We start from the raw sequence: 23,032 nt of genomic DNA, 5'->3' as shown, positions 1-23,032 counted from the left end.
CAGACACATTCACGGGGTTTTTTGCATCGAGTGACAACGGTCAGCATTTACTGCACGTTGTGGGAAGTCCAGTCCTAAGGGTTTTCTATCGTATAACTTACACATTCATGTGCATGCACGGGTGTGTGTGCGATCACACATATGCTCTTATGTACTCCCCACAGCCCCGTGAGGTGGGTACTTTTACAGAGGGACTGAGGCAGAGAAGCAAAGTAGCTCGCCCAAGGTCGCACAGCTAGGAAGGGGCAGAACCAGCAGCATACCCGGTGGGACTGGGTCTACTTCCCGGAAAGAACGAAACGAGGACACAGTGGGATGGCCCTCTGGCCCCAGCCCCACTGCTGACCCTGACGAGCTTGTCTAGGTCATGTTTTATTTTTTATTTTTTTTTTTTCAACGTTTATTTATTTTTGGGACAGAGAGAGACAGAGCATGAACGGGGGAGGGACAGAGAGAGAGGGAGACACAGAATCGGAAACAGGCTCCAGGCTCTGAGCCATCAGCCCAGAGCCCGACGCGGGGCTCGAACTCACGGACCGCGAGATCGTGACCTGGCTGAAGTCGGACGCTTAACCGACTGCGCCACCCAGGCGCCCCTAGGTCATGTTTTAAATGCACACCCCTCACGGGACACTCTGGGGAGCCATGGGTTTGCGCACTACCTTGCTCGAGGTGATGGTTTCCCATGTTTGTACGTGGGTCAAGTCTTACCAAACGGCACACTTTCATTTTTTTAATGTCTATTTATTTATTTTGAATTCTTAATGTTTATTTGTTTTTGAGAGAGAGAGACAGGGAGACACAGAATCCGAAGCAGGCTCCAGACTCTGAGCTGTCAGCACGGAGCCCGACGTGGGGCTCGAGCTCACGGACTGCGAGATTATGACCTGAGCTGAAGTCAGACGCTTAACCGACTGAGCCCCCCAGGCGCCCCCAAAAGACACGCTTTAAACGTGGGCACCGCACCGTATGTCAATGATATATCAATAAAGCTGTTTAAAAAAACTGATAGTACTTACAGGAGATTTAAATCTTTGTGATGTCTCTACAGTAACTCGTATTTACCTTACGTGACCCCATTACAATGTTTGAGCGTGCTGCATAAAATTCATGATTCATTTCTGAATCTTAGCACTGCTTCGAGAACTTGGCCGTTGCCTCACAAGAGCAGAGTGCCTCCAGATTAAAGCTAAGAGCTGCAGTGGCTCAAAACGCATTTTATAATCTGGCATTCCTGAAAATAGAAAAGTGTGCAAAAGCACTGTTTATAACAAGACAGTGGTTCTTCTGAAATAAAGCAGAAAACAGACGTCTACGTAAACGTGGACCAATTTTTTTTTAAGCGCACCGCGCAGAGCCTGTTTGGCCTGCCAGCCCACCCAGAGCTCGACAGGACGCAGGCAAGCCCGGGAGACGGCTTGGGTCTAGTTCCACGCCGCCGCAGCGACGCGGGTTTCGCAATGATGCGCGTCAGAGTGTTTGGTTTGCGCTACACTATAGCCTATGAAGTGTGCGAGGGCGTCGCGTATAAAGAGCAACGTACACCCCTTGGGGCGCCTGGTGGCTCGGTCGGTTGAGCGTCTCTGACTCTCGATTTGGGCTCAGGTCATGATCTCACGGTTTGTGAGTTCGAGCCCCGCTTCAGGCTCTGCGCTGACAGCAAGGAGCCTGCCTGGGATTCTCCCTCTCTCCCTCTCTCTCTGCCCCTCCCCAGATCGTTCTCTCTCTCTCTCAAAATAAAGAAACGTTACAAAAACCCAGAATGTACATACCTTCATCTAAAAACGCTTTGTTGCTAAGAGAAATGCTAGTCAGGGGCGCCCAGGTGGCTCAGTCAGTTGAGCGTCCGACTTCGGCTCAGGTCATGATCTCGTGGTCCATGAGTTCGAGCCCCGCGTCGGGCTCTGTGCTGACAGCTCGGAGCCTGGAGCCTGTCGGCTTAAAGTACCACCACTGAGGTTTGCTGCGTGAACCGTTTCTCTGTAGCAGGAGATGCTGACAGAATTTTACCCCCCAAACTTCTCTGGAAACGAGTTAGTCCTCTGAGGCCACTTTCTCAACTCCGTTCCTGTGATATTCTCCTTTCTTCGCTGTCATTTCAACAACGGTCCTCAAGGCAACCTCACCAGGACTGGATTCCAGCTCAAGAAGCCACGTTCCATGCTCATCTGTAAGAAGCTAGGTGCCTGAGGGCTCCTGAGTGGCTCAGTCGGTTAAGCCTCCGGCTTCCGCTCAGGTCACGATCTCGCGGTTGGTGGGTTCCAGCCCCGTGTTGGGCTCTGTGCTGGCAGCTCGGAGCCTGGAGCCTGCTTCGGACTCTGTGTCTCCCTCTCTCTCTGCCCCTCCCCTGCTCGTGCTCTCTCTCTGTCTCTCAATAATAAATAAACGCTACAAAAATTTTGTTTAAATAAAAAGCAGCTAGGTGCCTGTCCGAGTTTCATCCTGAGGTGCACAGGTCAGGTGCGTCCTCGGGCCCCACTTCTGCCCCTGGTTCCCTGGCTGCTTCCGGCGCATCCGCACTGACTTCCGCCCCAAAGTGCTGAACCCCTCAGAGCCCTCCGTGAGGGCTGCGATCAGCTTCTGCCAAACTCGTTTGTGTTATCTTGTCTTCTTCCCGTGCACCAGCAATGGCATCTAGGAGGTGAACCCTTTCCAGAAGTTTTCCACTGGGCGTGCCCGCGTCCTCAGAGGAATCACTGTCCCGGGCGGCTACAGCCTTGCGAAGTGCCTTTCTCGAGTGACGGGACTGGAAAGTCGAAGCGACTGCTTCAGCCACGGGCTGCGGGCTGGATGTCGTGTTAGCAGCGCGACAACCACATCGGTCTCATCGCTCGCCTCCGGCAGAGCCCCTGGGCGCCCCACGTCAGCAGTGAGCAGCCACATTCGGAAGGGGCTCCTTTTCTTCCGAGCAGGAGGTCTCAGCGGTGGGATTAAGACATTCAGTAGACCGTGTCGTAAACGGACGTGCGGTCACCCAGCTTTCGTTGTTCCGTTACAGAGCTCAGGCCGGGCGGGCGAAGCATCGTCTCCCGGGCCCCAGGGGAGCCAGTGGGCGCTGGCCTCCATTTCAAGCCACCAGCTGCGTTAGCCCCTAACAAGAGAGTCAGCCTGTCCTTTGAGGCTTTGGAGCCGGGCACTGGCTTCTCGTCTCCAGCTACGACAGCTAGACGGCATCTTCTTCTGACAGAAGGCTGTTTCATCTACGCTGGAAATGTGACAGAGGAGCCACCTTCGGTCACGATCTTGGCTGGATCCCCCGGATCACTGCTTCACCTGTCGTGGGGACGGTGTCTGTCCTTGCACCTCGGGAACCAGCCTCTGCCAGCTTCAGACTGGTCCTCCTGTAGCTCCCGCCCTCTCTCGGCCTTCGCAGAGTCGAAGAGCCTCAGGCCTTGCTCTGGATGAGGTTTCAGCTGAAGGGAACGTCGTGGCCGGCTGGACCTTCTGTCCAGACCACTCGAACTCTCTCTGCATCGGCAATAAGGCCGTTTCCCTTTCTTATCATCCATAGCCACCGGTGGAGCCCTTTGATTTCCGTCAAGAACTTTGCCTTTGCTGTCGCGACGTGGTTCGCTGGCACGAAAGGCCCTTCCTCGCTAAACTTAACCTTTTCCAGATTTGATTTAAAGTGAGGGACGTGTGATGCTGGCCCTTTATTTGGACACTTAGAGGCCACTGTAGGGTTACTAACTGGCCCGATTTCAACACTGTTGCGTCTCAGGGAAGAGAGAGGTCTGCGGAGGGGGGAGAGGGCTGGGCAGCCGGCGGTGGGCGCATTCAGAGCACAGCCAACATTTATCGCTAAGTTTGCCGTCTCGCACGGGCCCCGTTCCGGTGCCCCTAAGACGATCACAATACTAACACCAAAGATCACCGGTCACACCTCACCGTGACAAATAGAATGGTAATGGAAATGTCTGAAATACTGGGAGAATTACCAGACTGTGGCACAGAGACACCGAGGGAGGTGCGGTCGGAGCAGTGGAGACACGCTCAGCGCAGGGTCACCCCAGACCCTCGGTGTGGAAGAAGGCGGTATCTGCAGGGCGCACCAGGGCGGATGCAGGGTGTGCCCGCACGTCTCCTTCGTGGCTGTCACCACACCGTGTGGCTAGGGGCTGGTCTCCCTGCTGGCTGATGTGAGCCCCACGCAGGCTAGAGTTGGGCTGCTCCCCGTGGGCCTCCCTCGGTGCCGGACAGACAGGCAGAGATGGTCGGCGGCCGCCTTCTCTGCAGCCGTGCGGCCTCGCGGGACGCCGGTCTGATGAGAGGACCTCGGGACATCATCTGCAAAGCACAACAACACGCCAGGGAGACCGTTCCCTTACTTTCTTAGTTTTTTCTCCTGAAACAGACCCCCCCACCCCTACCCCGTTACTGGGGGCAGCAGCTGTGGGTGAGGCCGGAGTCCCAGGAGTACGTGGGCTCTTGGCAACTGTAACCCACAGAAACATCAGAAGCTTGGGTTTGGTCCGTTAAAGCAAGGCAGCGGTGGTCATTTTGATACGAATCCCCGGGCTGGCACGCTGGCAAAATGGCCCACGCCGGGGGTTACCCAGAGGGTTAGACCGGGGTGCTCAGGCGTGGCCGGTCCGTGGGCTCCTCTGGGGCAGGCACTCCCTTCATGCAGCTGGGTGCTGCTGCTGCCCCACGTGGCTCTGGCACACGGAGGTGCACGCCGCCCATCCATTTATTGCTGGAAATCAATAAATTCCATCCCATGAGCCCGGCCGTCTGCTGGGCACACACTCAGCACTTGACGCGTGCCCCCCCATCAACCTTTACAAGAACCCCACGAGGTTGGCGTTCTTGCCCTCCGTGCAGAAGGGGAAACCGAGGCTTGGAGAGAGGGGATCTGCCCAAAGTCACACAGCCAGAGAGAGGTAGGGAAGCAGATACTGAAACAGGGGCCTGGAGAACACCTGCTATTTTGGGGCCAACAAATTAACATCCTGCCGTTGGAGAGACGCCGTGGCCGCCCCTCGGGGCCCTGGCCCTGCAACCCCTGGGCCCCTGCCGCCTGGCCCCTCTGGCCTTGCGTGGTCTTGGCTCCTGTCCACACTCCTGCTTCTCTTCCCGCTCTCGCTCTCCAACAGTTGCTCTTCCTCCCCCCACCTCCTCGAGAGGTTTCTGCACCCTTCCCTCCCTCCGCACCCTTTCTCTGGGCCAGCCCGCCTTCCCCCTGGCCTCTCAACTCGGCGCTGTCCAGCTCAGAGCCCTCCTAGCCACTGCTGTGTACTGCTGGTCGTCCCCCCAGAAAGCAGCTCCCGCTCTAAGACTTTCAATGGCTCCCGGGGGCCATCGCAGGAGGAGAAGACTCCTCCCCACGGGCAGGCTCCGGCACCCCTGTCCCCGCTTCCCGCCCAGTTCAGAGCCTCCCTCCACCGGTGGCACCGTGCTCTCTGCCTCTATTCTGCTGCCCCCCTCGGCGTGGCTCCCCCACCCGTCTGCTCATTTCCGGTGTGTGGTGCCTGTCCCCCTCCACAAATTCCCTCCTGACCTCCCTCCCCGGGCACAGGTGGCTGTCCCTCTTCGGTAGACCCCGTGAAGAACCCGTTCCCGGTTGACTTTGGAAGAGCGCTTTCTGTGCCCGCTCGGACTCTTCTCCCACCTGGGCCACGAGGGGAGCCCGGCACTGTGAGTCGGGGGCAAGGCCCGTTCCGTGCCTCTCACTGTCTCCTTTCCATCTAAAAGTCTCCTTGGCTGTAAGATGAGGTGCGGAATTGGGTCCGCGTTTCCCAAATTTCAGTCATTCAAACGCCACCTGTAATCTCAGAGACCTACAACAAGTCCTTTTTTTTTTTTTAAATCTAAACGTAAAGGAAACTTTAAGTTGCTTACTGCGACTGGCAAACCAACGTCACTCACAACAGATGCCGTGATGCAAGTAACCGTGAAAATAAAAGCGTAACCGATAAACAAACGTGTAAAGTCTCAGATCCTCCCATGACTAACTACGGGAAACAACCTGCTATCTCATCAGAGGCTTTGTCAAAGGTAAACAAAGACCCTGTTCAAAGGAGTACGGATTTTAACGGCCCCGGCAACAGGCAGAACTGACTGGTGCTCCAGAGGGAGGGGGGGGCAGGGGCAGGGGCACGCCCTTACAAAGGGCCAGTGTGGACCCACTCAGGCCAGCCGCATCTGCCGGCTGGCAGTTCCTGAAGTGAGGACCCTACTCGCCTCAGAGACTGGGAGACATAGGCCCTGCCCCCAGGTGTTGGGGAGGGGTAAACAGTAACAAGTTTGGGCAGCCTTGAGCTCTCTCACGCAGGCGCTTTGAGGGTCAGTGTCATCTCAGGGATACGGCCTTAGCGTTTACTCAAGTCTTTATAGGCCAAGGTTGAGGCCCAGCAGCGAAGAGGGCTCAGAGAGCTTGGGTAGAGTCCGTAACGGAAAGAATCTTTGTCGGCCGATTTTGTGTAGACAAAAGGAAAAAGGAAAACAAAACGCATCAACGTGTTGAAACTACGTACCAGGTGCTTTACAAAATTATGAGGCGGATACTTTTAAAATGATCCCACCAAAAAATCAAGGAATTTAAGGCTCGGAAAGGTTGACGCCCCTGCCCAAGATCACGCAGCCAGAAGTAACAAAGCTGGGATCTGAACTTAGGCCTCACGATTTCCGGGCCTCCCACATATGGCCATCATGACGTGACCCTGGCTGGTCCAGGGTATGTGTCTGGGAGGCATGTGGCACTGGGCAGTGGCTCTCAGTTCTGCTGGCACACTGGAGTCACCTGGGGAGCCTTAAAAGTTCTGATGGAACTGGTCCACAGTGCAGCCTGGACGCAGGGATGTTCAGAAGCTCCCACGTGGTCCCTGTGAGAGCTGCTGGGAGTGAGACCCACTGTGCCTGAAGCCTTCACGGTTATCATCCCATCTGACCCCCGGAGAGCCCCGCGAGGAAGGCAGGCGAGCAGGTGGCGATGACCGTGGCCTGCGGATGAGCAAACCAGCTCAGAGAGAGGCTAAGCTTCACACCGCAAATATCTGCTGGGGGGGCCAGGCCCCCTGACCTCCAGCTCTGCATCCTCCGTCCGAAGGTTACTGATCTAAAGGGGACTAATTGAGAGGAAAAGGCAATGTCTCCCAAACCAGAGACGACAGTTTAATTTCGCTTGGATGTCAAAAGTCATTCCACTCCCCCACCGAACGCGTGGAGGAGGGCAGAGGGCCTGCCTCAGCCACAGGACCCCACCCGAGACCAGGGGACCCCGGAGAGGGGAGCCCTCGCTGCCCTGACAGAATGTTCCACAGTGGGAGCCAAGGCGGCCGGAGCAGGCCTGCGGTTCTCGGATAGCCCTCCTTCTGGGCCGGTTTCTGCCCGAGGGTAGCGATCTGGCTACCAGGCGCCTACAGAGAGCTGGGCACAGCCTGGGCAGGTCAGACAGAGACTTGTTATTGTACCCTTCCACACAGGGCCCTGAGCCACCGAGCCCCCTGAGGGTCCGGACGCAGGCTCCAGCGCCACCCCCACCCCCAACGTGCACAACACTGGGTCCCTGAGCAGTCCGGCCTGAGTGGATGCGAGACCACCGCCCTCTCTTGGGAGACCTGGAAACGTGGTTACTCACACCTGAAGGGCGTCACTGCCCACATCTGTGGGGTGTCACTGCTCGCCCTTGGAGGGCTTCAGGAGTTCCCAGGTGTGCGCGGTGGGGAGGCCACGGTGCACAGCTGGAGCCAGCAAAGCAGCACCACACATATCCGTAAGGCCTCACGCTCGCCCCTGCCTTGCAAATGCCCCACGGCGGGAAGTGGGGGGGGGGGGGGGGTGCCGGCTGCCGTAGGGTCTCGGGAACTGCACCCCATCCCCCCCGCGGCGGCGGACCCCGGTCCGCTCTAACCCCCTCAAAGACGCCGCAGCCCACCTCTGGCCGCTGCGCGCCCCCCTGCCATTACCGCACAGAGGGCGGCCACACCCCTGGGCGCGGCAGGGCGCGGAGCCCGGGACGAAGCTGGCTCAGTCCCACCCCTCGGGGCACGGTTCCCGCCGGCGCGACCCCTCGGGCTGTCTGGTCTTCCGCAGGGCAAGGCGGCGGCCCCGGACGCCCAAGCCCCCTTCCCAGCCCCCAGACATGGCCCGGGGCGGCGATCAGAGCTGGCGTCCCGGGGAGTCGGACGGGCAGCCGGAGGAGCGGACCGCCCAGAACAGCAGGTGGGCCGGCGGGGTCTCGCGGGGGTGGGGCAGGGCGAGCCCGGGGCGGGGGGCGTCGGGAGTCAGGTGTCCAGTCCAGCTCCTGGTGAGCGGGGGATCCGCAGCTGGAGGCTGGGTGACATAGACGTCGGGGGTCAGGGGCCGAACGAGCCGGGCGCGGGCGCTGAGCACCGGGTGAGTCGGACGTCGGGGATCCGGCGTCCAGCTCCGGGCGAGCCGAGGGCTTCGGGGGCGGGGCGAGCCGGGCGCGGTGGCAGAGCACCAGTGAGTCGGCCGTCGGGGGTCGGGGTCGGGGTCGGGGTCGGGGTCGGGGTCCCGGCCGCGCACCCGCTGCCCCGCCCGCCCGGGCGCCGCCGGAACCTCCGCGAAGGTTCTGGGCCTTTGTGGCGTCACCGTCTCCTCGCGGAACCTTCCGCCGGCGCCGAATAAAACCCGCGGCGGAGGCGCCGGAGGCCGAGTGCGGCGGCCCCGGGCGGCGGGCGGCGGGAGCCCAGGGCGGCGGCGGCGGCGGCGGGAGCCGGAGCGGGAGCGGGAGCCGGAGCGGGACGCGCGGGCGGGCGGCGGGTCGTCCGGGGGGCGCTGACCGGCCTCGCCCGCCCCGCCCGCAGAGCCAAGATGGTGAAGGAGACCCAGTACTACGACATCCTGGGGGTGAAGCCCAGCGCGTCCCCGGAGGAGATCAAGAAGGCCTACCGGAAGCTGGCGCTCAAGTACCACCCGGACAAGAACCCGGATGAGGGCGAGAAGGTGCGGCGCGCTGGGGCCGGGCACTGGCGGCGGTCGTCGGCGGGGCCGGGTCGGGGTCCGGGGGCTGGGGTTGTGGGCCGGGGCTGGAGTCGGGGGCCGGGGGCTGGAGCCGCGGTCGGGGCCGGGCATAGGCGGCGGGGGTCCGAGCTGCGGCGGGCCTGGGCTTCCGTCGGGGTCGGGTCGGGTCGGGTCGGGTGCAGGACTAAGGCTGCAGCGAGGCTGGGGCCGGGGTCGGGGACAGGCGGTGGGGTCCCGGACTGGGGCTGGGGTCGGGGCGGGCATAGGTGGCTGGGGCCCAGGGTGCGGCGGGGGTGGGAGCGGGCTCGGCGACAGGCCACGGGGGCTGGGGTCCGGGACAGGTTGCTAGGGCCCTGGGCTGGGGTTGGGGACAGGCGCCTGGCCACGGGCTGCGGGCTGCTGTGGAGGCTGGAGTCGGGGTTGGGGCTCGGGGGCTGGAGCTGGGGTCCTGCCGCGCATAGGGGGCGGGGCCCAGGCTGTGGCTGGGCTGGGGTCAGGGTTGGTGGCGGGAAGCCTGGTGGGCACACCGCTGGAGGGAAGTTCTGCAGAAGGGCAGCCAGCAACCCAGTGAACTGAGGCACACGGCAGAAGTTTGTGCACTCGCCAGGAGCAACTGGGCTGAACTGTTCCGTGCTCGTCCCTTGACGCACAAACCCCAGGGGTGAGTTTCTCGCTAGGACCTGAGACAAACCGGGTGTCAGTCAGCTGAACCGCTGGCCAGATTTGGTCTGTGCGTCTGTCTCCTGTCAGGCATTGAATAATCACATCTGTTAAGCAGGAATGGAGAGATCTCTGCCCAGATACATCATTTTGCGGGAATATTCCAGGTTTTCCGTGACAAATGACCCACAGTTGATTCCAAGTATCAATAATAGGCTGGGGAATTCTGCAATAGGCACCTGAATTCAACTGTTTGCTGTTCCTGGGAACAGAGCCGGCCTCCTTGGGCTCACTATGCGCCTGACCGGGGACTGGAAGGACCCCGCGTGGATCCTTGGGACAGTCTGTTGGCCTGTCCACTCCTCCCTCCACTTTCTGCCACTCTCTTATAAAACTTGGTGTCCGATGACGTTGGGGAGGTGGACTTTTGTAGTCGCTGGCAGCACGGGCTGTCACCCTTGAGGCCGCAGGCAACCATCCAGCACTTGGACCTGTGGCAACGGGGCTAGCGTGAGTGCCCGCCTGTGTTCACTGCCCCGTGCTGGAGGAGGCTCCTTCAGGAAGGTTGGCCGGTGGCAACAGTGATAGAATATTTATATTTAGCCACGTGTGCCGAATGTGGCTGTCACAAGCTTAACATGCTTTCCTGCAAGACCGTTTTGTCTTGTCACTCACTCGAATTCTTCCTCTATATTTAGATGGCTTGCTGTAGCTTTGAAAGTCACCGGCTTTCTGCACGGCGTTGGTGTCTCATAGATGTGCTCCCAAATTCGCCGTGGCCCGTTTCTGAGACTCTCCGTTAATGAGAGCGTAGCCGGGCTTCTCACTCAGTGTTTCAGAGGCTGGCTAGAGGCAGCTTGGGGGAAAGCCTCCTGACTCCAGCTTCAGGTCAGGTCTCCTGGCACTTTCCAGGAGCGAGTTCACGACCGCGTGCGCACAGCTGGACTGACTGTGCCATCGCTGTCCCGAAGCTGTTTTAAGCTGGACCCGAGCTGTCCCACGTTCCCATCGGCGTTGTCCTGTAGAAACCCATCCCACAGCTTATTTTCGGGCACCAAATGGGTGTCCCGTAAATGAGTCTCTTGATGGTGAAGTCTGGTATGTTCCTCTCTGCCTGGAGCAGGGGTTCCGTGATGTCCCCCGGCCCCGCCTTCCATGAGGGGGATACGGGGATACAACCCTTCAGTTTGGTTGTTGGCGGAAGCTCTGGTGGGCTGCCTCTGAGCCAAACTCCGAGTCACCGGGCTGGTCTCCTGCACCTGTGCTCGCCATTGCACGGTCACGGGCCTGGTGTCTGGCTGTGGGTGGATGGGGGAGGGGGGGGGGTGTGCATGCCCTGTAGGGGGCGGTTCCGGAGGGAAGGTTTTGCGGTGGAGGGGGCATCGGGCGCTCCGTGAAAATTGGGTCGGAGATCACAGGGGGCGAGGAGACTGGACACAATTCATAGAAACTCTGTGCCATAGGGTTCCCTAGACTCACTCATTCTTCACCCGATGCCTCCTTCCTGGGCTTCTTTGTGCTGGGCACACTGTGAAGACCTTGTGTTGTCTGTTCAAGTCTGTGTGCAGTTGTCACCCACTTGATGTGTCACAGGTAGAGTCTTTATTTTCTTCCCAGGTTTGTCACTGTATTATTCATGTCTCTTCAAAAATAGATGAAGCCGGTCTTTCCGCCCTGCAGGGAGACCGCTAAGATGGCCGTTGGCCTTTGTTTTGGGCCCTGTTGTCCTGTGTTGCTAAGCACCGAGCGGCCGTGTTTGTCGTCAGGTGCCCTGTGGAGTCCGCAGTCCCCTCGTCCCGCCAGCTTTCCATGGGCCCTTCTGGCGGGACCAGTAAGCCAGTCCCTCTCGGGCAGGGCTGGGGGTGTCTGGACTGCTACCCTGATCAGCTTGAGATGCATCCCGTCTTTTGGCCCGTTGCACCGTAAATTTTAGTTTGGGTCGTAGATTTTCAAGTTGAAAAATCATAAAAGAGAGCATAACAGTACAGGAAATACCAGAACGTAGAGAAAAACCACCTAGTACACGTCACCCTAACTGCCGTGACGGTGCCTCTTCGCAGGCAGCTCTTTCCGGGGGGATCAGACGTGGTCATCCTGGTACATTTTTTTCTCGCTACATGGTATTTTATCAGAAGTACTTTTCCAAGTTGAGACGTCGTTCCAGAGCCGTTTTTTCCTCGCTGCACAGTAATCTCGTTAAGGTGGGTGGCGAACGATCGCAGACTGAAAGGTGAGCCGGTCGGAGCCCGAGTGTCCGGCAGTGAGGCGAACCTGAACTGGGGTCTGGAGGGCTGCAGCTCAGGAGGGGGGGGCGACGGGCCGGTAGAAGTGGGAGCCCCCTCCCACGTGGGACACGGCCCCCCGGACAGGCCGTCGCTTCTGCTTCCTCAGACTGATCACGGGGTCAGCTACGTCCAAGTTCCTTTCAGGCATCCAGGACGTTTGGTGAGTGCTTCCCGTGGAAATTCTCGGGGAGCGTATCTAGCCCCTGACACACAGGCCCAGGAACTCGGGTCGGGGGGGAGCCCGGTCTCCCTGCTGTCAGAGCTAACGTCCCGGGCACCTAATCCCCACACTCTGCCGTGCAGAGCGGTGGTCGTGACTGGTGCCTGCCGCTTTGCGGAAATGCGGAGAATTAACTTAGCAGAAGGTCTGGCTGCCTGGAGTAGGATCTGATGTCCCTTGAAGACTTAATTCTTAAAATTACCTAGTTACTAGCTGTCATTTGTTGATCAGGTACATGTTAGATCTCTACCCGGCATCTGTAACACAAGAGGAAACGTAGTACTTCTGTCAGATTTGCAGACGTGTGTATTTTAAGTTTACTTAGAGAGAGAAGGTGCACACACACTCATGTGCAAGCAGGGCGGGGGCGGAGAGAGCGAGAGTCCCAGGCAGGCTGCGCGCTGTCAGCACAGAGCCCGACTCGGGGTCGAACCCACGGACCGTGAGATCGTGACCTGAGCCGAAATCGAGTCCGGCACTCGACCAGCCGAGCCCCCCAGGCGCCCCCGTGTTTGTGGCTTCATAGCACGTTTTCTTTTCTGTGTGTTTTACGGAGGCAGCTGCCTCACGGGATATTCACGTCGAGCCTGGTCTCAGACCGGGGAGTGCCTCTGGAGGGCCGGGACCCCGCGTCCGTGTGCATTTCTGAAGCCCCCCCAGAATCAAGCCGTTCATCTCACGAGTCCCAAGTGCCTTCCCCACGCCACGCGTCCCTCTGGGTCCCAGCAGGGGACGAAGCTGTCCCAGCTGCAGTGGGGGTTCAGTCTGAGGATACGTGCGGTCTGGCCTTGGCGCCCCGTGGCCCGGGCCGACTCACTGTGGCGCCGGCAGCTGGCATGAGCACGAGAGGCGGGACACGGGCGAGGTCGCGGCGGTCGCCTCTGCGGAGCGGGCCTGGGGCGTGGCGAGCACGGATGCGCTGGAGATACTTTATATTGTCCTAATTTTATGTTGAAAGCTTGCACACACGGACGGAAAGACAGGCAGGAGTGTGGACACGCGTGTTTCCTTCACCAGCTTCTCGCACTGTAAACGTGTCACTGTGTCTGCTCTACCTGTCCCGTCACGGTTACCCGAAGCTGCACCCAGCGTGAGCTCTCGGCCCAGAAAGTTGGCAGGTCTCGCCGAGGAAAACCCACATCCCCGCACGGATCAGCCGTACGCCTCTCCCCCAAGGAACAAGTGCACACGTCTCCACTTGTCCCACTGTCTTCTCTAGCCATTGTTCCCCAGTCCGGGGTCACATTGCATTTAGTTTTCTAGAAGGTCTTTCCGTTGGGGTTTTCTGACATTTTTTTTTAATAACTGGTTGCCAGTGACACAGTTCCAGCAGGAGGGCGACGCATGGGGTGTTTCGTCCACTTTGGGGCCTCGGATGTAAACATTGGGAGGCAGATGAGATGTGAGGAGAGAGGTTTTGGTGCTGGCGGGAGGCGAGATGGGGAGCCTGAGGGCAAGGTCAGGAGGACAGATGCGCGGGGACAGGTACGTGTGGGGACAGCTGTGCGTGGGGACGGGTGCGCGCACGGACGTCTGTAACTGAGCTTCGTGCTAGGGAAGCAGGGAAGCTGCTCCTGAGCTGGGAGGTGGCTGCACCCGGGGGCCGGGGGGTCGGGGGCCGGGGTGCTATCGGGTGGTAGGTGGAGCCCCGGGCGGCCGAGGCTGGAGGAGCTCCCCTCGCTCTCCCGAGAGGCCCTGCCACCAGCCCCTCACTCGGTTCCCCTGTTTCCCGGAGAAGCCAGGTTCCAGAGGGCGCAGGCTGCTGGCGTCGGGGGAGCAGGTGCAGAATGTGTCTGCCGTGGCGTCTGTGCTGGTGGGGGTGCCTCACAAAGTCCTCAAACCTCCTCTCTCTCATTGTAATCTCTCTCTCTCTCTCTCTCTCTCGTTTCATCTTAAAGTTTAAGCTCATATCCCAGGCATATGAAGTGCTTTCGGATCCAAAGAAAAGGGACATTTATGACCAGGGTGGTGAACAGGCGATTAAGGAAGGAGGCTCGGGCAGCCCCAGCTTCTCGTCACCCATGGACATATTTGACATGTTCTTTGGTGGCGGGGGACGGATGGCAAGAGAGAGAAGAGGTAAATACTTGTTGAAGACGTTGGGCACATTTTATAGTTTTCAGATCATACGTGTTATTGGAATCGAGACGGGTTATGCCTTAACAGGGCGCACACGTCGTGTTTGGGGGTCTCTAGCTTTAAACGGTTCACCCCTTAGCGGGTATCCAGGCACCTGGAACGCCTCAGCACGCGTACCACTGACCTGACACCCTCCAGACACGACCCGAAAGGGAGCAGGGGCACTGGCGGCCGGGAAGGATGTTCATCTTGCCCTCTGCTTCTCCGTCCTTGGGGTCAGGCCCCTGAGTGCCCTGAGGGACATCATGGCACCTGCTGTCTCTGCCCCCCGTCTGGCCGGGGGCCCTGCGCTCTGTGTGGCTGGCACTCTGCAGTGTGGCCTTGTTTTCTCAGCCCGCTCCAGTTTTCCAGGTGACGCGATTCACCCCCTTCTCTCTGGAACGTGTTGTGGGTTAGCGGCTTCATCCCCGGGGGCTGCAGGAGGGACCGGCCGTGGCTGAGTGGCCCCAGGCTGCTGTTTCTGATTCTGGGATTGGCTTTTCCACCTCGTCCCTCCCACCAGGCTGTGTCCTCTGCCGCCTCTGTTAGCCGTGGTCTCGAATTGCCCCTTCCCCCTTCTGGTTCCCTGTCGATGATCTGCTTTGGACCTTGAAACCAGATAGATAGCCAAGCTTGTTAAAATCCTGGGTAAAATCAGAAGCAGCCAGCTCTGCATTGGGGTTTAAGCGGGGTGGTTTGGGTCGGCAAGAGGCCCTGGGTATTGAATAAGGGGGTTTTGTTTTTACGTTATGACAGACACTGAGCTTCAGAAGCTTGGCTGTCAAGTCTTGAACGCAGGGAGCCGAAAATCACGCGGAGGTTAGGAAGGTCTCCCCGCGTGGTCTGGGTGCGTAGCCGCTCCTGTCAGTGACGTTATGGACACGAGTAAGACCGTGGGTGCCCTCACTGCTCTGAGATGAACCACTTCACGCCCTGGATCAAGTTGTGTCTCAAAGTTTACGGCCAGGAAACGGCAGCTTGTCTTGGGGATTGTGAGGGCCCCACAGGCAGCAGGGGAGGGGGGGTCTTGTCTTGGGGAGCGTGAGGGTCCCACGGTGGGGGGGGGGGGGTTCCGACCCTGTGGGTCACCATAGACTCCCACCCCAAAGATGCAGGGGAGAGTTCCCACTTGGCCACAGACGACAGAAGGGCTCAAAGAGTAGAGAGCATTACGCTCGGGGCAGAGTAGAATTCCAGCTCAAGTGCCTAGACTGCTGGTCCTGCCTCCCCTGTGCGGGAGAGGCCCTGTCATGGGGAACAGCGGCGACCCCAGGCCGGGTCCCCCAGTGATCGCTCCGTCCTCAGGGGGGTGCTGAGAAAGCAAAGACGGAAGTCGTTTTGTCCACGTCTGTCAATCGCTGGACAGAATTGGTTCTGGCCGGCAGAGGCCCGGAGGGTGGGCCGGTGAGATGGGAGCGCCGGGACAGTGAGTGGTGGGTGTGGCTCCGGGCTCTGGAGGTGCCCGCATCTGGGGGTCCCGTGGGCACGTTTAATACCATATTCCCAGGTGTTCTTTCTCCCTCTCCGAAGGCAAGAATGTGGTACATCAGCTGTCTGTAACTCTCGAAGATTTATATAACGGAGTCACAAAGAAGCTGGCCCTCCAGAAAAACGTAATTTGTGAAAAATGTGAAGGTAAAGATTAACGTTTGAATGAGGCACATAGGTCTGATCCCTTAGAGGACGAAACGGTTCTGGTTTACAGTTCAGAGGAAGATACTTGATTTTTTCAAACATAAGGGTCGAACAGATTGCAAACCGGTAGCCTAAGGGCCAAATGTGTGTTACTCTGCCCTGGACATTTTTTATATGGAGTGACTTTTTTTTTTAACATATTAATTTAAAAAATTTAAAAGTCGGGTGCCTGGGTAGTTCAGTCGGCTAAGCATTCGAAGCTTGACGTCAGCCTGGGTCTTGATCTCGGGGTTGAGTCCAATCCCTGAGCTGGGCTCCATGCTGAGTGTGGAGCCTAATTTAAAAAAAAAAAAAAAATTTAAAGTCAAGATGATCCACCTAACTTAGGGGTCAGCAAACTTTTTCTGTAAAGGGCCCGGTAGTGTTTCAGGCTTGTGGGCCGCATGGTCTCTGGGGACCGTTCAACTCTCAGTGCGCCAGCAGCTGTTGGCACAAATGAGCAGACGTGCCCGTGTTCCGGTGACGCTTTGTCAAACCAGGCAGCTGGGCATAGTTCACCGCATCTTGAGTTGTTTTTTTAGTTTTTTTATTTTTTAATGTTTATTTTTGAGAGCGAGAGAGCGGGAGCAGGGGAGGGGCAGAGAGCGGAGGAGACGGAGAGTCCGAAGCAGGCTCCAGGCTCCCGGCTGTCGGCACAGAGCCCGACACGGGGCTCGAACTCACGAACTGTGAGACCATGACCTGAGCTGAAGTCGGACACTCAACCCACTGAGCCACCCAGGCGCCCCACGAACACGAGTTTTCAAAACAGGATTTTTCAAGAAAAATTGTATCTGGTGACCTCGGACGCACGTTGTCCTGAGTCGGCCGAGCTGGGGAGCCACCCCTCCGGTACTCGCAGCCGGGCCCACTCGGCCACCTGTGGGCAGGGGAGAAGAGGACGTGGCTGAGGAAGCCCGAGGGATGAATTGGCTTGGTGTGGCCGGGACCGCGAACCTTTGCGACCCCACGTTTACGTCTGGATGCTACCCGCTCCGTTAGAATCGCCCAGACTCTCCCGCGTTGCTCTCCGTGAGTGTAAACAGTCCAGTCCCCCCGTGTCCCCCGTGCCCTGGTGCCCAGCTCTGCTTCCTGCCCCCCAGGTGTTGGCGGGAAGAAGGGCTCTGTGGAGAAGTGTCCCCTGTGCAAGGGCCGCGGGATGCAGGTGCACATCCAGCAGGTCGGGCCGGGCGTGGTGCAGCAGATCCAGACCGTGTGCGTCGAGTGCAAGGGCCAGGGCGAGCGCATCAGCCCCAGGGACCGCTGTGAGATCTGCGGTGGCGCCAAGGTGACCCGTGAGAAGAAGATCATCGAGGTACACGTTGAAAAAGGTGAGGCCGCCCAGCGCCGCTCGCCGGCCGGAGGCGCTTCTCGGTGCCGACCGCGGGCGCGTGCTGGCGTCGGGAAGGGAGGTCTGTGACGCTGCAGACACTCAAGGGGCCCCGGATGTGCCCGGAGCCCTCTTGCCCCCTCTCGTCCCCCCACGTCCCCCCGCCGTCCCCTTCACCTGTCTGTTTGCTTGCTGAGGTCTGCTCCCTCGAGACCAAAACAACCCCCTCTCTAGGGCTTTCCAGCGCTCTGAGAGTCGCTGGACCTTGATTTTGGTCCGTTGTCCTCCCGCCGTCCTCTAGCGATTCCGTTAGAGTCACTGGGAGGATCCTGGCGAACGTGGGCCGCAGAGCTCGTGCGCGTGGGGCCGCGTGCTCCTTCTGCACACGTCCCTCTGCTGCCTCGGATCCTCCCCGCCCCCGCCTTCCCCTGCCGTCTGTTGTGCCTGCGCCATCGTTACAAGGCCTTTTTCATGGTGCGCGGTTCTCCGTGGATTATTCTGTGGATTCCTAACCTGGTGAATATATGCTACGTGAGAGATGAGACCAAAGTGCACAAGTCAACACCCAGACTGACAGGTGTTCTCAAAGGACTTCTGTTCAAGCATCCCGAACCCTGTGTCTGTGTGCACGCAGCCCCAGAGCTGCGCCCCACGCGTGCAGCGAGAAGACCGCGTGTGCGCGGTGGTGGAGGGCATCCCCGCTGCGCCATGTGGTGGGGTGGGGGGGCGTGATCCCAGCCACCGCTCTGGTTCCCTCCAAGTTGGGAGGTTTGGCGAGTAAAACCCCCAGAGGACTCTGTGCCACCTTCACAGCTCTGTAGGAAGCATGGTTTTTAGGAGAAGTGCTAATCAGCAAGGGTGATGTCTCGCAGGTATGAAAGACGGTCAGAAGATACTGTTTCATGGAGAAGGAGATCAGGAGCCTGAGCTGGAGCCTGGCGATGTCATCATTGTCCTTGACCAGAAGGAACATAGTGTCTTTCAGAGGCGAGGCCACGACTTGGTCATGAAAATGAAACTTCAGCTTTCTGAAGCCCTCTGTGGCTTCAAGAAGACGATAAAAACGCTGGACGATCGCGTGCTCGTTATTACGTCCAAGGCAGGTAATGTTTCGGAGGTGTGTCCGTCCCTGCTGTGCTGACTGCGTATGACGTTGCTGGCCGCTAGCCTGGCTTCACGCTGGGGGTGGGGGACTTCCGTCACGCAAGTCGGCGTGACTTCATCTTCCCTAAGGTCAAAATCCTCACCAGCGACTTGGGAATTTTGTGAATTTTTAAAATACTCCCCTAGAAGGAAAGAGCCGGGGGAGGAGCCTCAAACGGGAATCTTGGGGTCCAGCACTGTAACTGGGACCTGCCAACTTAAGCTTTTAAAAATTGGTTTGGTAAGAAAACAGCTGATAACAGGCTGCGGCTGGCTCATCACGTGTCCCCGCAGCCGCTGCACTGTCGACTACAAGGGGGAGACGTTTTAAGGTAGAAATTTCCCGAGAAAAAGACGCTGCCTGTCAGCGGAGCCCCGGACGCTCCCACAGACCTGCCCGTCTGCACACGGGATGCCCTCCCAGGACCACGGGACCATGAGGGTCCTGCAGGGCCCGGGCACCCAGCTCGCATACGGACAGCAGGCTCGTGTGGGCAGCAGGGCGCCTCGCAGGAAGGGCTGTGGGAGGACGGCAGGGGAGGGGCTGGGCCAGGGACCATCCGTGTCAGAGCACGTGTGCACAGGTGTGGCCAACACACCCAGGCTCCCTCCACCCCCTGTCGGGCCGTGAGCAGAGCGGCATCTGGGCTTTAGGGCTGCAGGGGCAGGCTGGGGCTGGGCTGGGACCCGCCTGTCCAAGGGCGGTGGCAGCCGGCACTGAGACCCTAAGGTGCGGCGTAGAGAGGGGACCCCAGAGCTCCCTGCCGGTCTCCCCTCTGCCGGCTCTCGCTCGCTTCCCTCTGTGGCCTTGTTCTGTGTGTGTCGCTTTCCTCCCCCTGCTCTGCGTCCCCCTCTGTCACAGAAGCGTATGGAATTAGACAGCCAAGCCCTCATCAGAGTTTTTTCTTTCTGAACTTTGTGTTTGGAAACAACTTCAAACCAACCAGAAGTCGTGAAAGTGAAAACAGTACAAGGACCCCCTACGTGATTTGCCCATTGCTAACATTTGACCGTTTGATCGTTTGTTGTGTGTGCGTCTGCACACAATCAAGCCCCACGGCGTAAGGTGACACTTGCGACTCCTCCCCAGGTCCCGTTCCCCCTGGCTTGGCTTGGCGGGAAAGGCTGAGGCTCCCAGGGCCCCCGGCTAGCAGCGGTGAGCAGGTGCGGGTTCATGACCTGCTCACAGGGCCCCAGCTGATGGCGGTGCTGCTGGGCTGGTGGCCGTGTCCGCTCCGGGAAAGCTCGTCCTGGGCCACAGGGTCGGGGGTGGGTGACATGGGACCAGGCCCAGGGAAGACTCCCCCCCCCCGCCACCTCCCTCAGTTACAAGGAAGGGCCGGGGCCCCGGAGAGCCATCTGCCGGAGACTTCTCTTACTTCTTTTCTGCGTCCTGTCCTTTTTTCTTTTACCGTCTCTCCTTGCTCGGGCTTATTTCTTGTGGCTTCGCTGCTTTCTCCTCCCCCTGTTGCCGGAGTGCAGCCGCTAGGATCCGCGAGGAAGGTGCCCCGGGAGCAGCCCACTTGTCCCCTGTCTGCCGCCTCCCGCGTGTGGCTTCCCGGCCCCCAGTTAGAGGCGGAAGCGAGAGGGGAGGAGTGGAGACAGAAGAACTTGCCACCAGACAAGCCCACGGGAGGCCCCGGGCGGGAGGGCCCGGAGGGGTCCGCGACACGCTGCGCGCGGCCTCCTCCGGCTGCTGACAGCGTTTGGTGTCTCCTCCGCCCCGTTACTCCTTGTTTGTGCATTTGCGTTACTGAGCCGAGGAGCTCGCTTCTGTGGGGACCCGGCTCCTTCCTTCCTTCGCGTCAGGCGGGAGATGGCGTGCGAGGCTCGGGGGGCCTCAGCGCCCGTGGTGCCTTCTGGAAAAGTAGCCGCGAGACCCCAGAGGCAGGTGGGCGGGTCGGGCTGCGGACACAGGCGCCCCCTCAGACTCTGGTGTTCTGGCTCCCGCTTCACTTTGAAACCGGCCCTTTGTGACGGGGGAGGGGTGCCGCGAGGCTGTAGTGCCGCCAGGGTGCTAGCCCCCCCCCCCCCAGGCCACCCCCGTCTTCCTGCTTCCTAATGGAGCCTTTTGTGCGGCAGGGGAGGTGATCAAGCACGGGGACCTGAAGTGTGTGCACGACGAGGGGATGCCGATCTACAAAGCGCCCCTGGAGAAGGGGACTCTGATCATCCAGTTCTTGGTAAGTTCCCGCCCGTCCTCCGGGCCTGTCCTGGAGGTGTTGGGGGTGGGGGAGGGCTGGGCAGGAACCAGCGCCGCTCCCTCCGGCCTCCCCTCTACAGGTCACCTTCCCCGAGAAACACTGGCTGCCTCCCGACAAGCTCCCCCAGCTGGAGGCCCTTCTGCCCCCTCGACACAAGGTGAGGGTCACGGACGACATGGACCAGGTCGAGCTGAAGGAGTTCGACCCCAGCGAGCAGGGCTGGCGCCAGCACAGGGAGGCCTACGAGGACGACGACGACGGGCCGCGGGCCGGGGTGCAGTGCCAGACGGCGTGAGCGGCGCCCTGAGTGTAAAGTTGGCACAATGAAAACGGCATCACCTCCCGGCCCCGTGTGTGGCGTGTCCTGTCTGTGTGTCCAGCATCCTCAGCTGCCGAGTGTCGTCTTGGTTCTGTTGTTCTTTTGGTTGTAACTTAAGTTATAGCTTAATTTATATTTAAACGTTCTGAGTGTGAATTACCTCTGGTCTGCATACGGGATCTGTTCATTTCCATTTTCAGGAGACTTTTGAGATGCCGGTTGGCCTGACACTTTGTGCTTCTGGTCGCAGGGCAGGGACCAGGGGCCTCGTCTGGGGCTGCCCCTGTGACATCTCCAGATCTAGATTCTTGAGGGCCCTTGGGAACAAAGGCACGTCCGTGGGCTGGACTGGGCTCTCGGGCCAGGCTCACGCCGTGTGGGCTGTGGGGCCAGCGTGGTGGCTACTGTCCTGTGGCTGGAATGGGGTGCGAGTATGGCCGTCTCTCCTGGAAGCTTCCTGGCTTGTGGGGTCCGTGTTCCAAATGAAACACCACCATAGCTGTTTGCGTGTGACCCCACACCTTGTTCTCTGTGGTCTTAATGATTTTTTGTTGACCGTCTTTGCTATGCTCCCACCAAAGTGCTTTCTGTAAAGAGAAGGAAGCCCTCCCGAGGGCCCCACATCCTCCGGCAGCAGCGGTGGGGGAAGCCTGGTGGGCCGGCCTGGGCGCCACGGCCCGGTCGCCTCTTCCCAGACCCGGCTCCCCGCTCTTGTCGGCTGCGTGGCGGAGGGCTTCCTTGCTCCCGTGATGCTGCTTTGGCGAGAAGCGCGTGGACGGGCTCTGCCGTGCCTGCGGCGTGGGCCACCGCTGTAAATGCTGGCCTGCTCCGAGGGACGACAGCTATCGCTTCACTCCCAGCAGGCCGACCGCAGCTCATGTTTAGGGTTGCCTCAGGCTCTAGCTGTTCCTGGCCCGGTCCTTCCAGGCGGTCAGGAGAAACTAAGCCGCTGGGCGGGCTAAAGCCGAGGCCGCTTGTATGTTCCACCCTCCTTGGTTCGGCAGAAGCGGAGTTCGCCGCAGACCCGGGGCCGCCCCCAGCAGGGTCGAAGGGCACAGGAGGCCTGTGGCAGTCAGGGCGAGCGGCTCAGGGGACCAGGCATTGCTGGCTGGGGGGGGGGGGGGGGGGCGCAGCGGGGGTGTTGGGCGTAACTTGCTCAAAATAAGGAGAGAGCAAGCCCCCCTCACCCCAGGCCTGCTTTGACCACTGGTCAGGAAAAGCCTCCTTTTCCAACTCAGCCTGTGTGGAAATCCATTCACAAATGGACCACGGTTCCAGGGTGTCGTCTCTGTGCTGTGACCCCCCCTGCCATTGAGAACTGCTGTTGATGGGGCACAACTACGTCCAGCCCCTTCCTTGGCGCGTCAGTGGGATCTGGAAGGTGTTGCTTAAAACGTACTCCACCTGTACACTTGTCACTTTACAATTAAAACTGAGCTGGTATGAGAGATGCTTCTGGTTTTTTAAATGATCTCAAGCTCAAACGAGGGGTGTTAAGTGCCTCACATGGAGATCTGATGGGTCGGCCTCCGCTGTCCTGGAGCTTGTAATTGGAGTGAGAATGGCAAGCGTCAGCTATGGGCGACGGCTGTGGAAAGGAGGGGCAGCCATCAGAGCCCCCCCTGTGGGTGTGGGGGGCGGGGGCGCTACAGGCAGAGGAAACGTCAAGGGCTCTGTGGTTACAGGAGGGCGACCAAGGTCGAGAGGCAGGAGAGGGAGGTGATGGGGGTTTGGGGAAAAGCCACGACCGGACTTACAGGCACACGGGGTTCTTGATAAACAGCAGCAAGCTTCAGAGTGCTAGCCATTTCCATGCCAACCAAGTTCAAGTGGCTGCTGAGAGAACCGAAGTACTGGTCCTCCGGGGAAACCGAGGCAGGGCTGGAGCCCATAGACGCTGTCAAGGCAGCCTCTCTAAAGTTAACAGTGTACAGTGCAGCAGCGGACGTTTTCAAAACACCAAGTAGATGCCCAGGAAGGTAGGACTCAGAATATTCTCACCCGGCCAAATATCCTAACCCTTCAGGACCCCGTTCTGAAACCGATCAGCTTTATCAAACCGCTTCTGTGTGACTCGGCACCCTGGAGGAGGGAGCCTGTGCCTCTAAACTGCAAGTTCATTAAGTGCCTGGGTCCCTTCATCTCTGGGGC

General features: G+C 59.3%; 1 protein-coding gene and 1 long non-coding RNA gene across 5 annotated transcripts; one reads left to right on the top strand and one right to left on the bottom strand.

Annotated features, from left to right (window-relative positions):
• Nucleotides 1-3,884: 3,884 nt before the first annotated feature.
• On the bottom strand, nt 3,885-8,017 carry LOC123582374. 2 transcript variants are annotated; one of them, XR_006704350.1, is made up of 2 exons: nt 7,582-8,017; nt 3,885-4,287 (listed from the first exon to the last, which is right to left on the bottom strand). It is a non-coding gene; the product is annotated as an uncharacterized LOC123582374 (long non-coding RNA). The 2 variants fall into 2 exon arrangements; XR_006704349.1 differs by lacking the exon at nt 3,885-4,287 and adding an exon at nt 7,093-7,379.
• DNAJA4 (DnaJ heat shock protein family (Hsp40) member A4) lies at nt 7,996-22,329 on the top strand. Of its 3 annotated transcripts, none has more exons than XM_045448520.1 (8): nt 7,996-8,163; nt 8,772-8,910; nt 13,992-14,172; nt 15,742-15,846; nt 16,989-17,216; nt 18,088-18,318; nt 20,441-20,541; nt 20,642-22,329. In XM_045448520.1, the coding sequence occupies exons 1-8, from the start codon at nt 8,084-8,086 to the stop codon at nt 20,855-20,857; spliced, it is 1,281 nt and encodes a 426-aa protein (XP_045304476.1). In that variant the 5' UTR covers nt 7,996-8,083; the 3' UTR covers nt 20,858-22,329. The 3 variants fall into 3 exon arrangements, with proteins under 3 accessions (XP_045304476.1, XP_045304477.1, XP_045304478.1); XM_045448521.1 differs by lacking the exon at nt 7,996-8,163 and adding an exon at nt 8,322-8,337; XM_045448522.1 differs by lacking the exons at nt 7,996-8,163; nt 8,772-8,910 and adding an exon at nt 11,555-11,789.
• The last annotated feature ends 703 nt before the right edge of the window (nt 22,330-23,032 follow it).

The sequence above is a fragment of the Leopardus geoffroyi genome, chromosome B3 (assembly GCF_018350155.1).
Source record: "Leopardus geoffroyi isolate Oge1 chromosome B3, O.geoffroyi_Oge1_pat1.0, whole genome shotgun sequence".
Taxonomy (NCBI): domain Eukaryota; kingdom Metazoa; phylum Chordata; class Mammalia; order Carnivora; family Felidae; genus Leopardus; species Leopardus geoffroyi.
Note: the sequence above shows the minus strand (reverse complement) of the source record. Positions and strands in the feature narration are given on the sequence as shown.

Bases quoted from the DNA above. Each gene is read 5' to 3' on its own strand.
- DNAJA4 (XM_045448520.1), top strand. From the start codon at position 8,084: ATGGCCCGGGGCGGCGATCAGAGCTGGCGTCCCGGGGAGTCGGACGGG. The intron at 15,847-16,988 runs GTAAAGATTAAC...CCTGCCCCCCAG, and splicing joins AATTTGTGAAAAATGTGAAG to GTGTTGGCGGGAAGAAGGGC. The intron at 17,217-18,087 runs GTGAGGCCGCCC...GATGTCTCGCAG, and splicing joins CGAGGTACACGTTGAAAAAG to GTATGAAAGACGGTCAGAAG.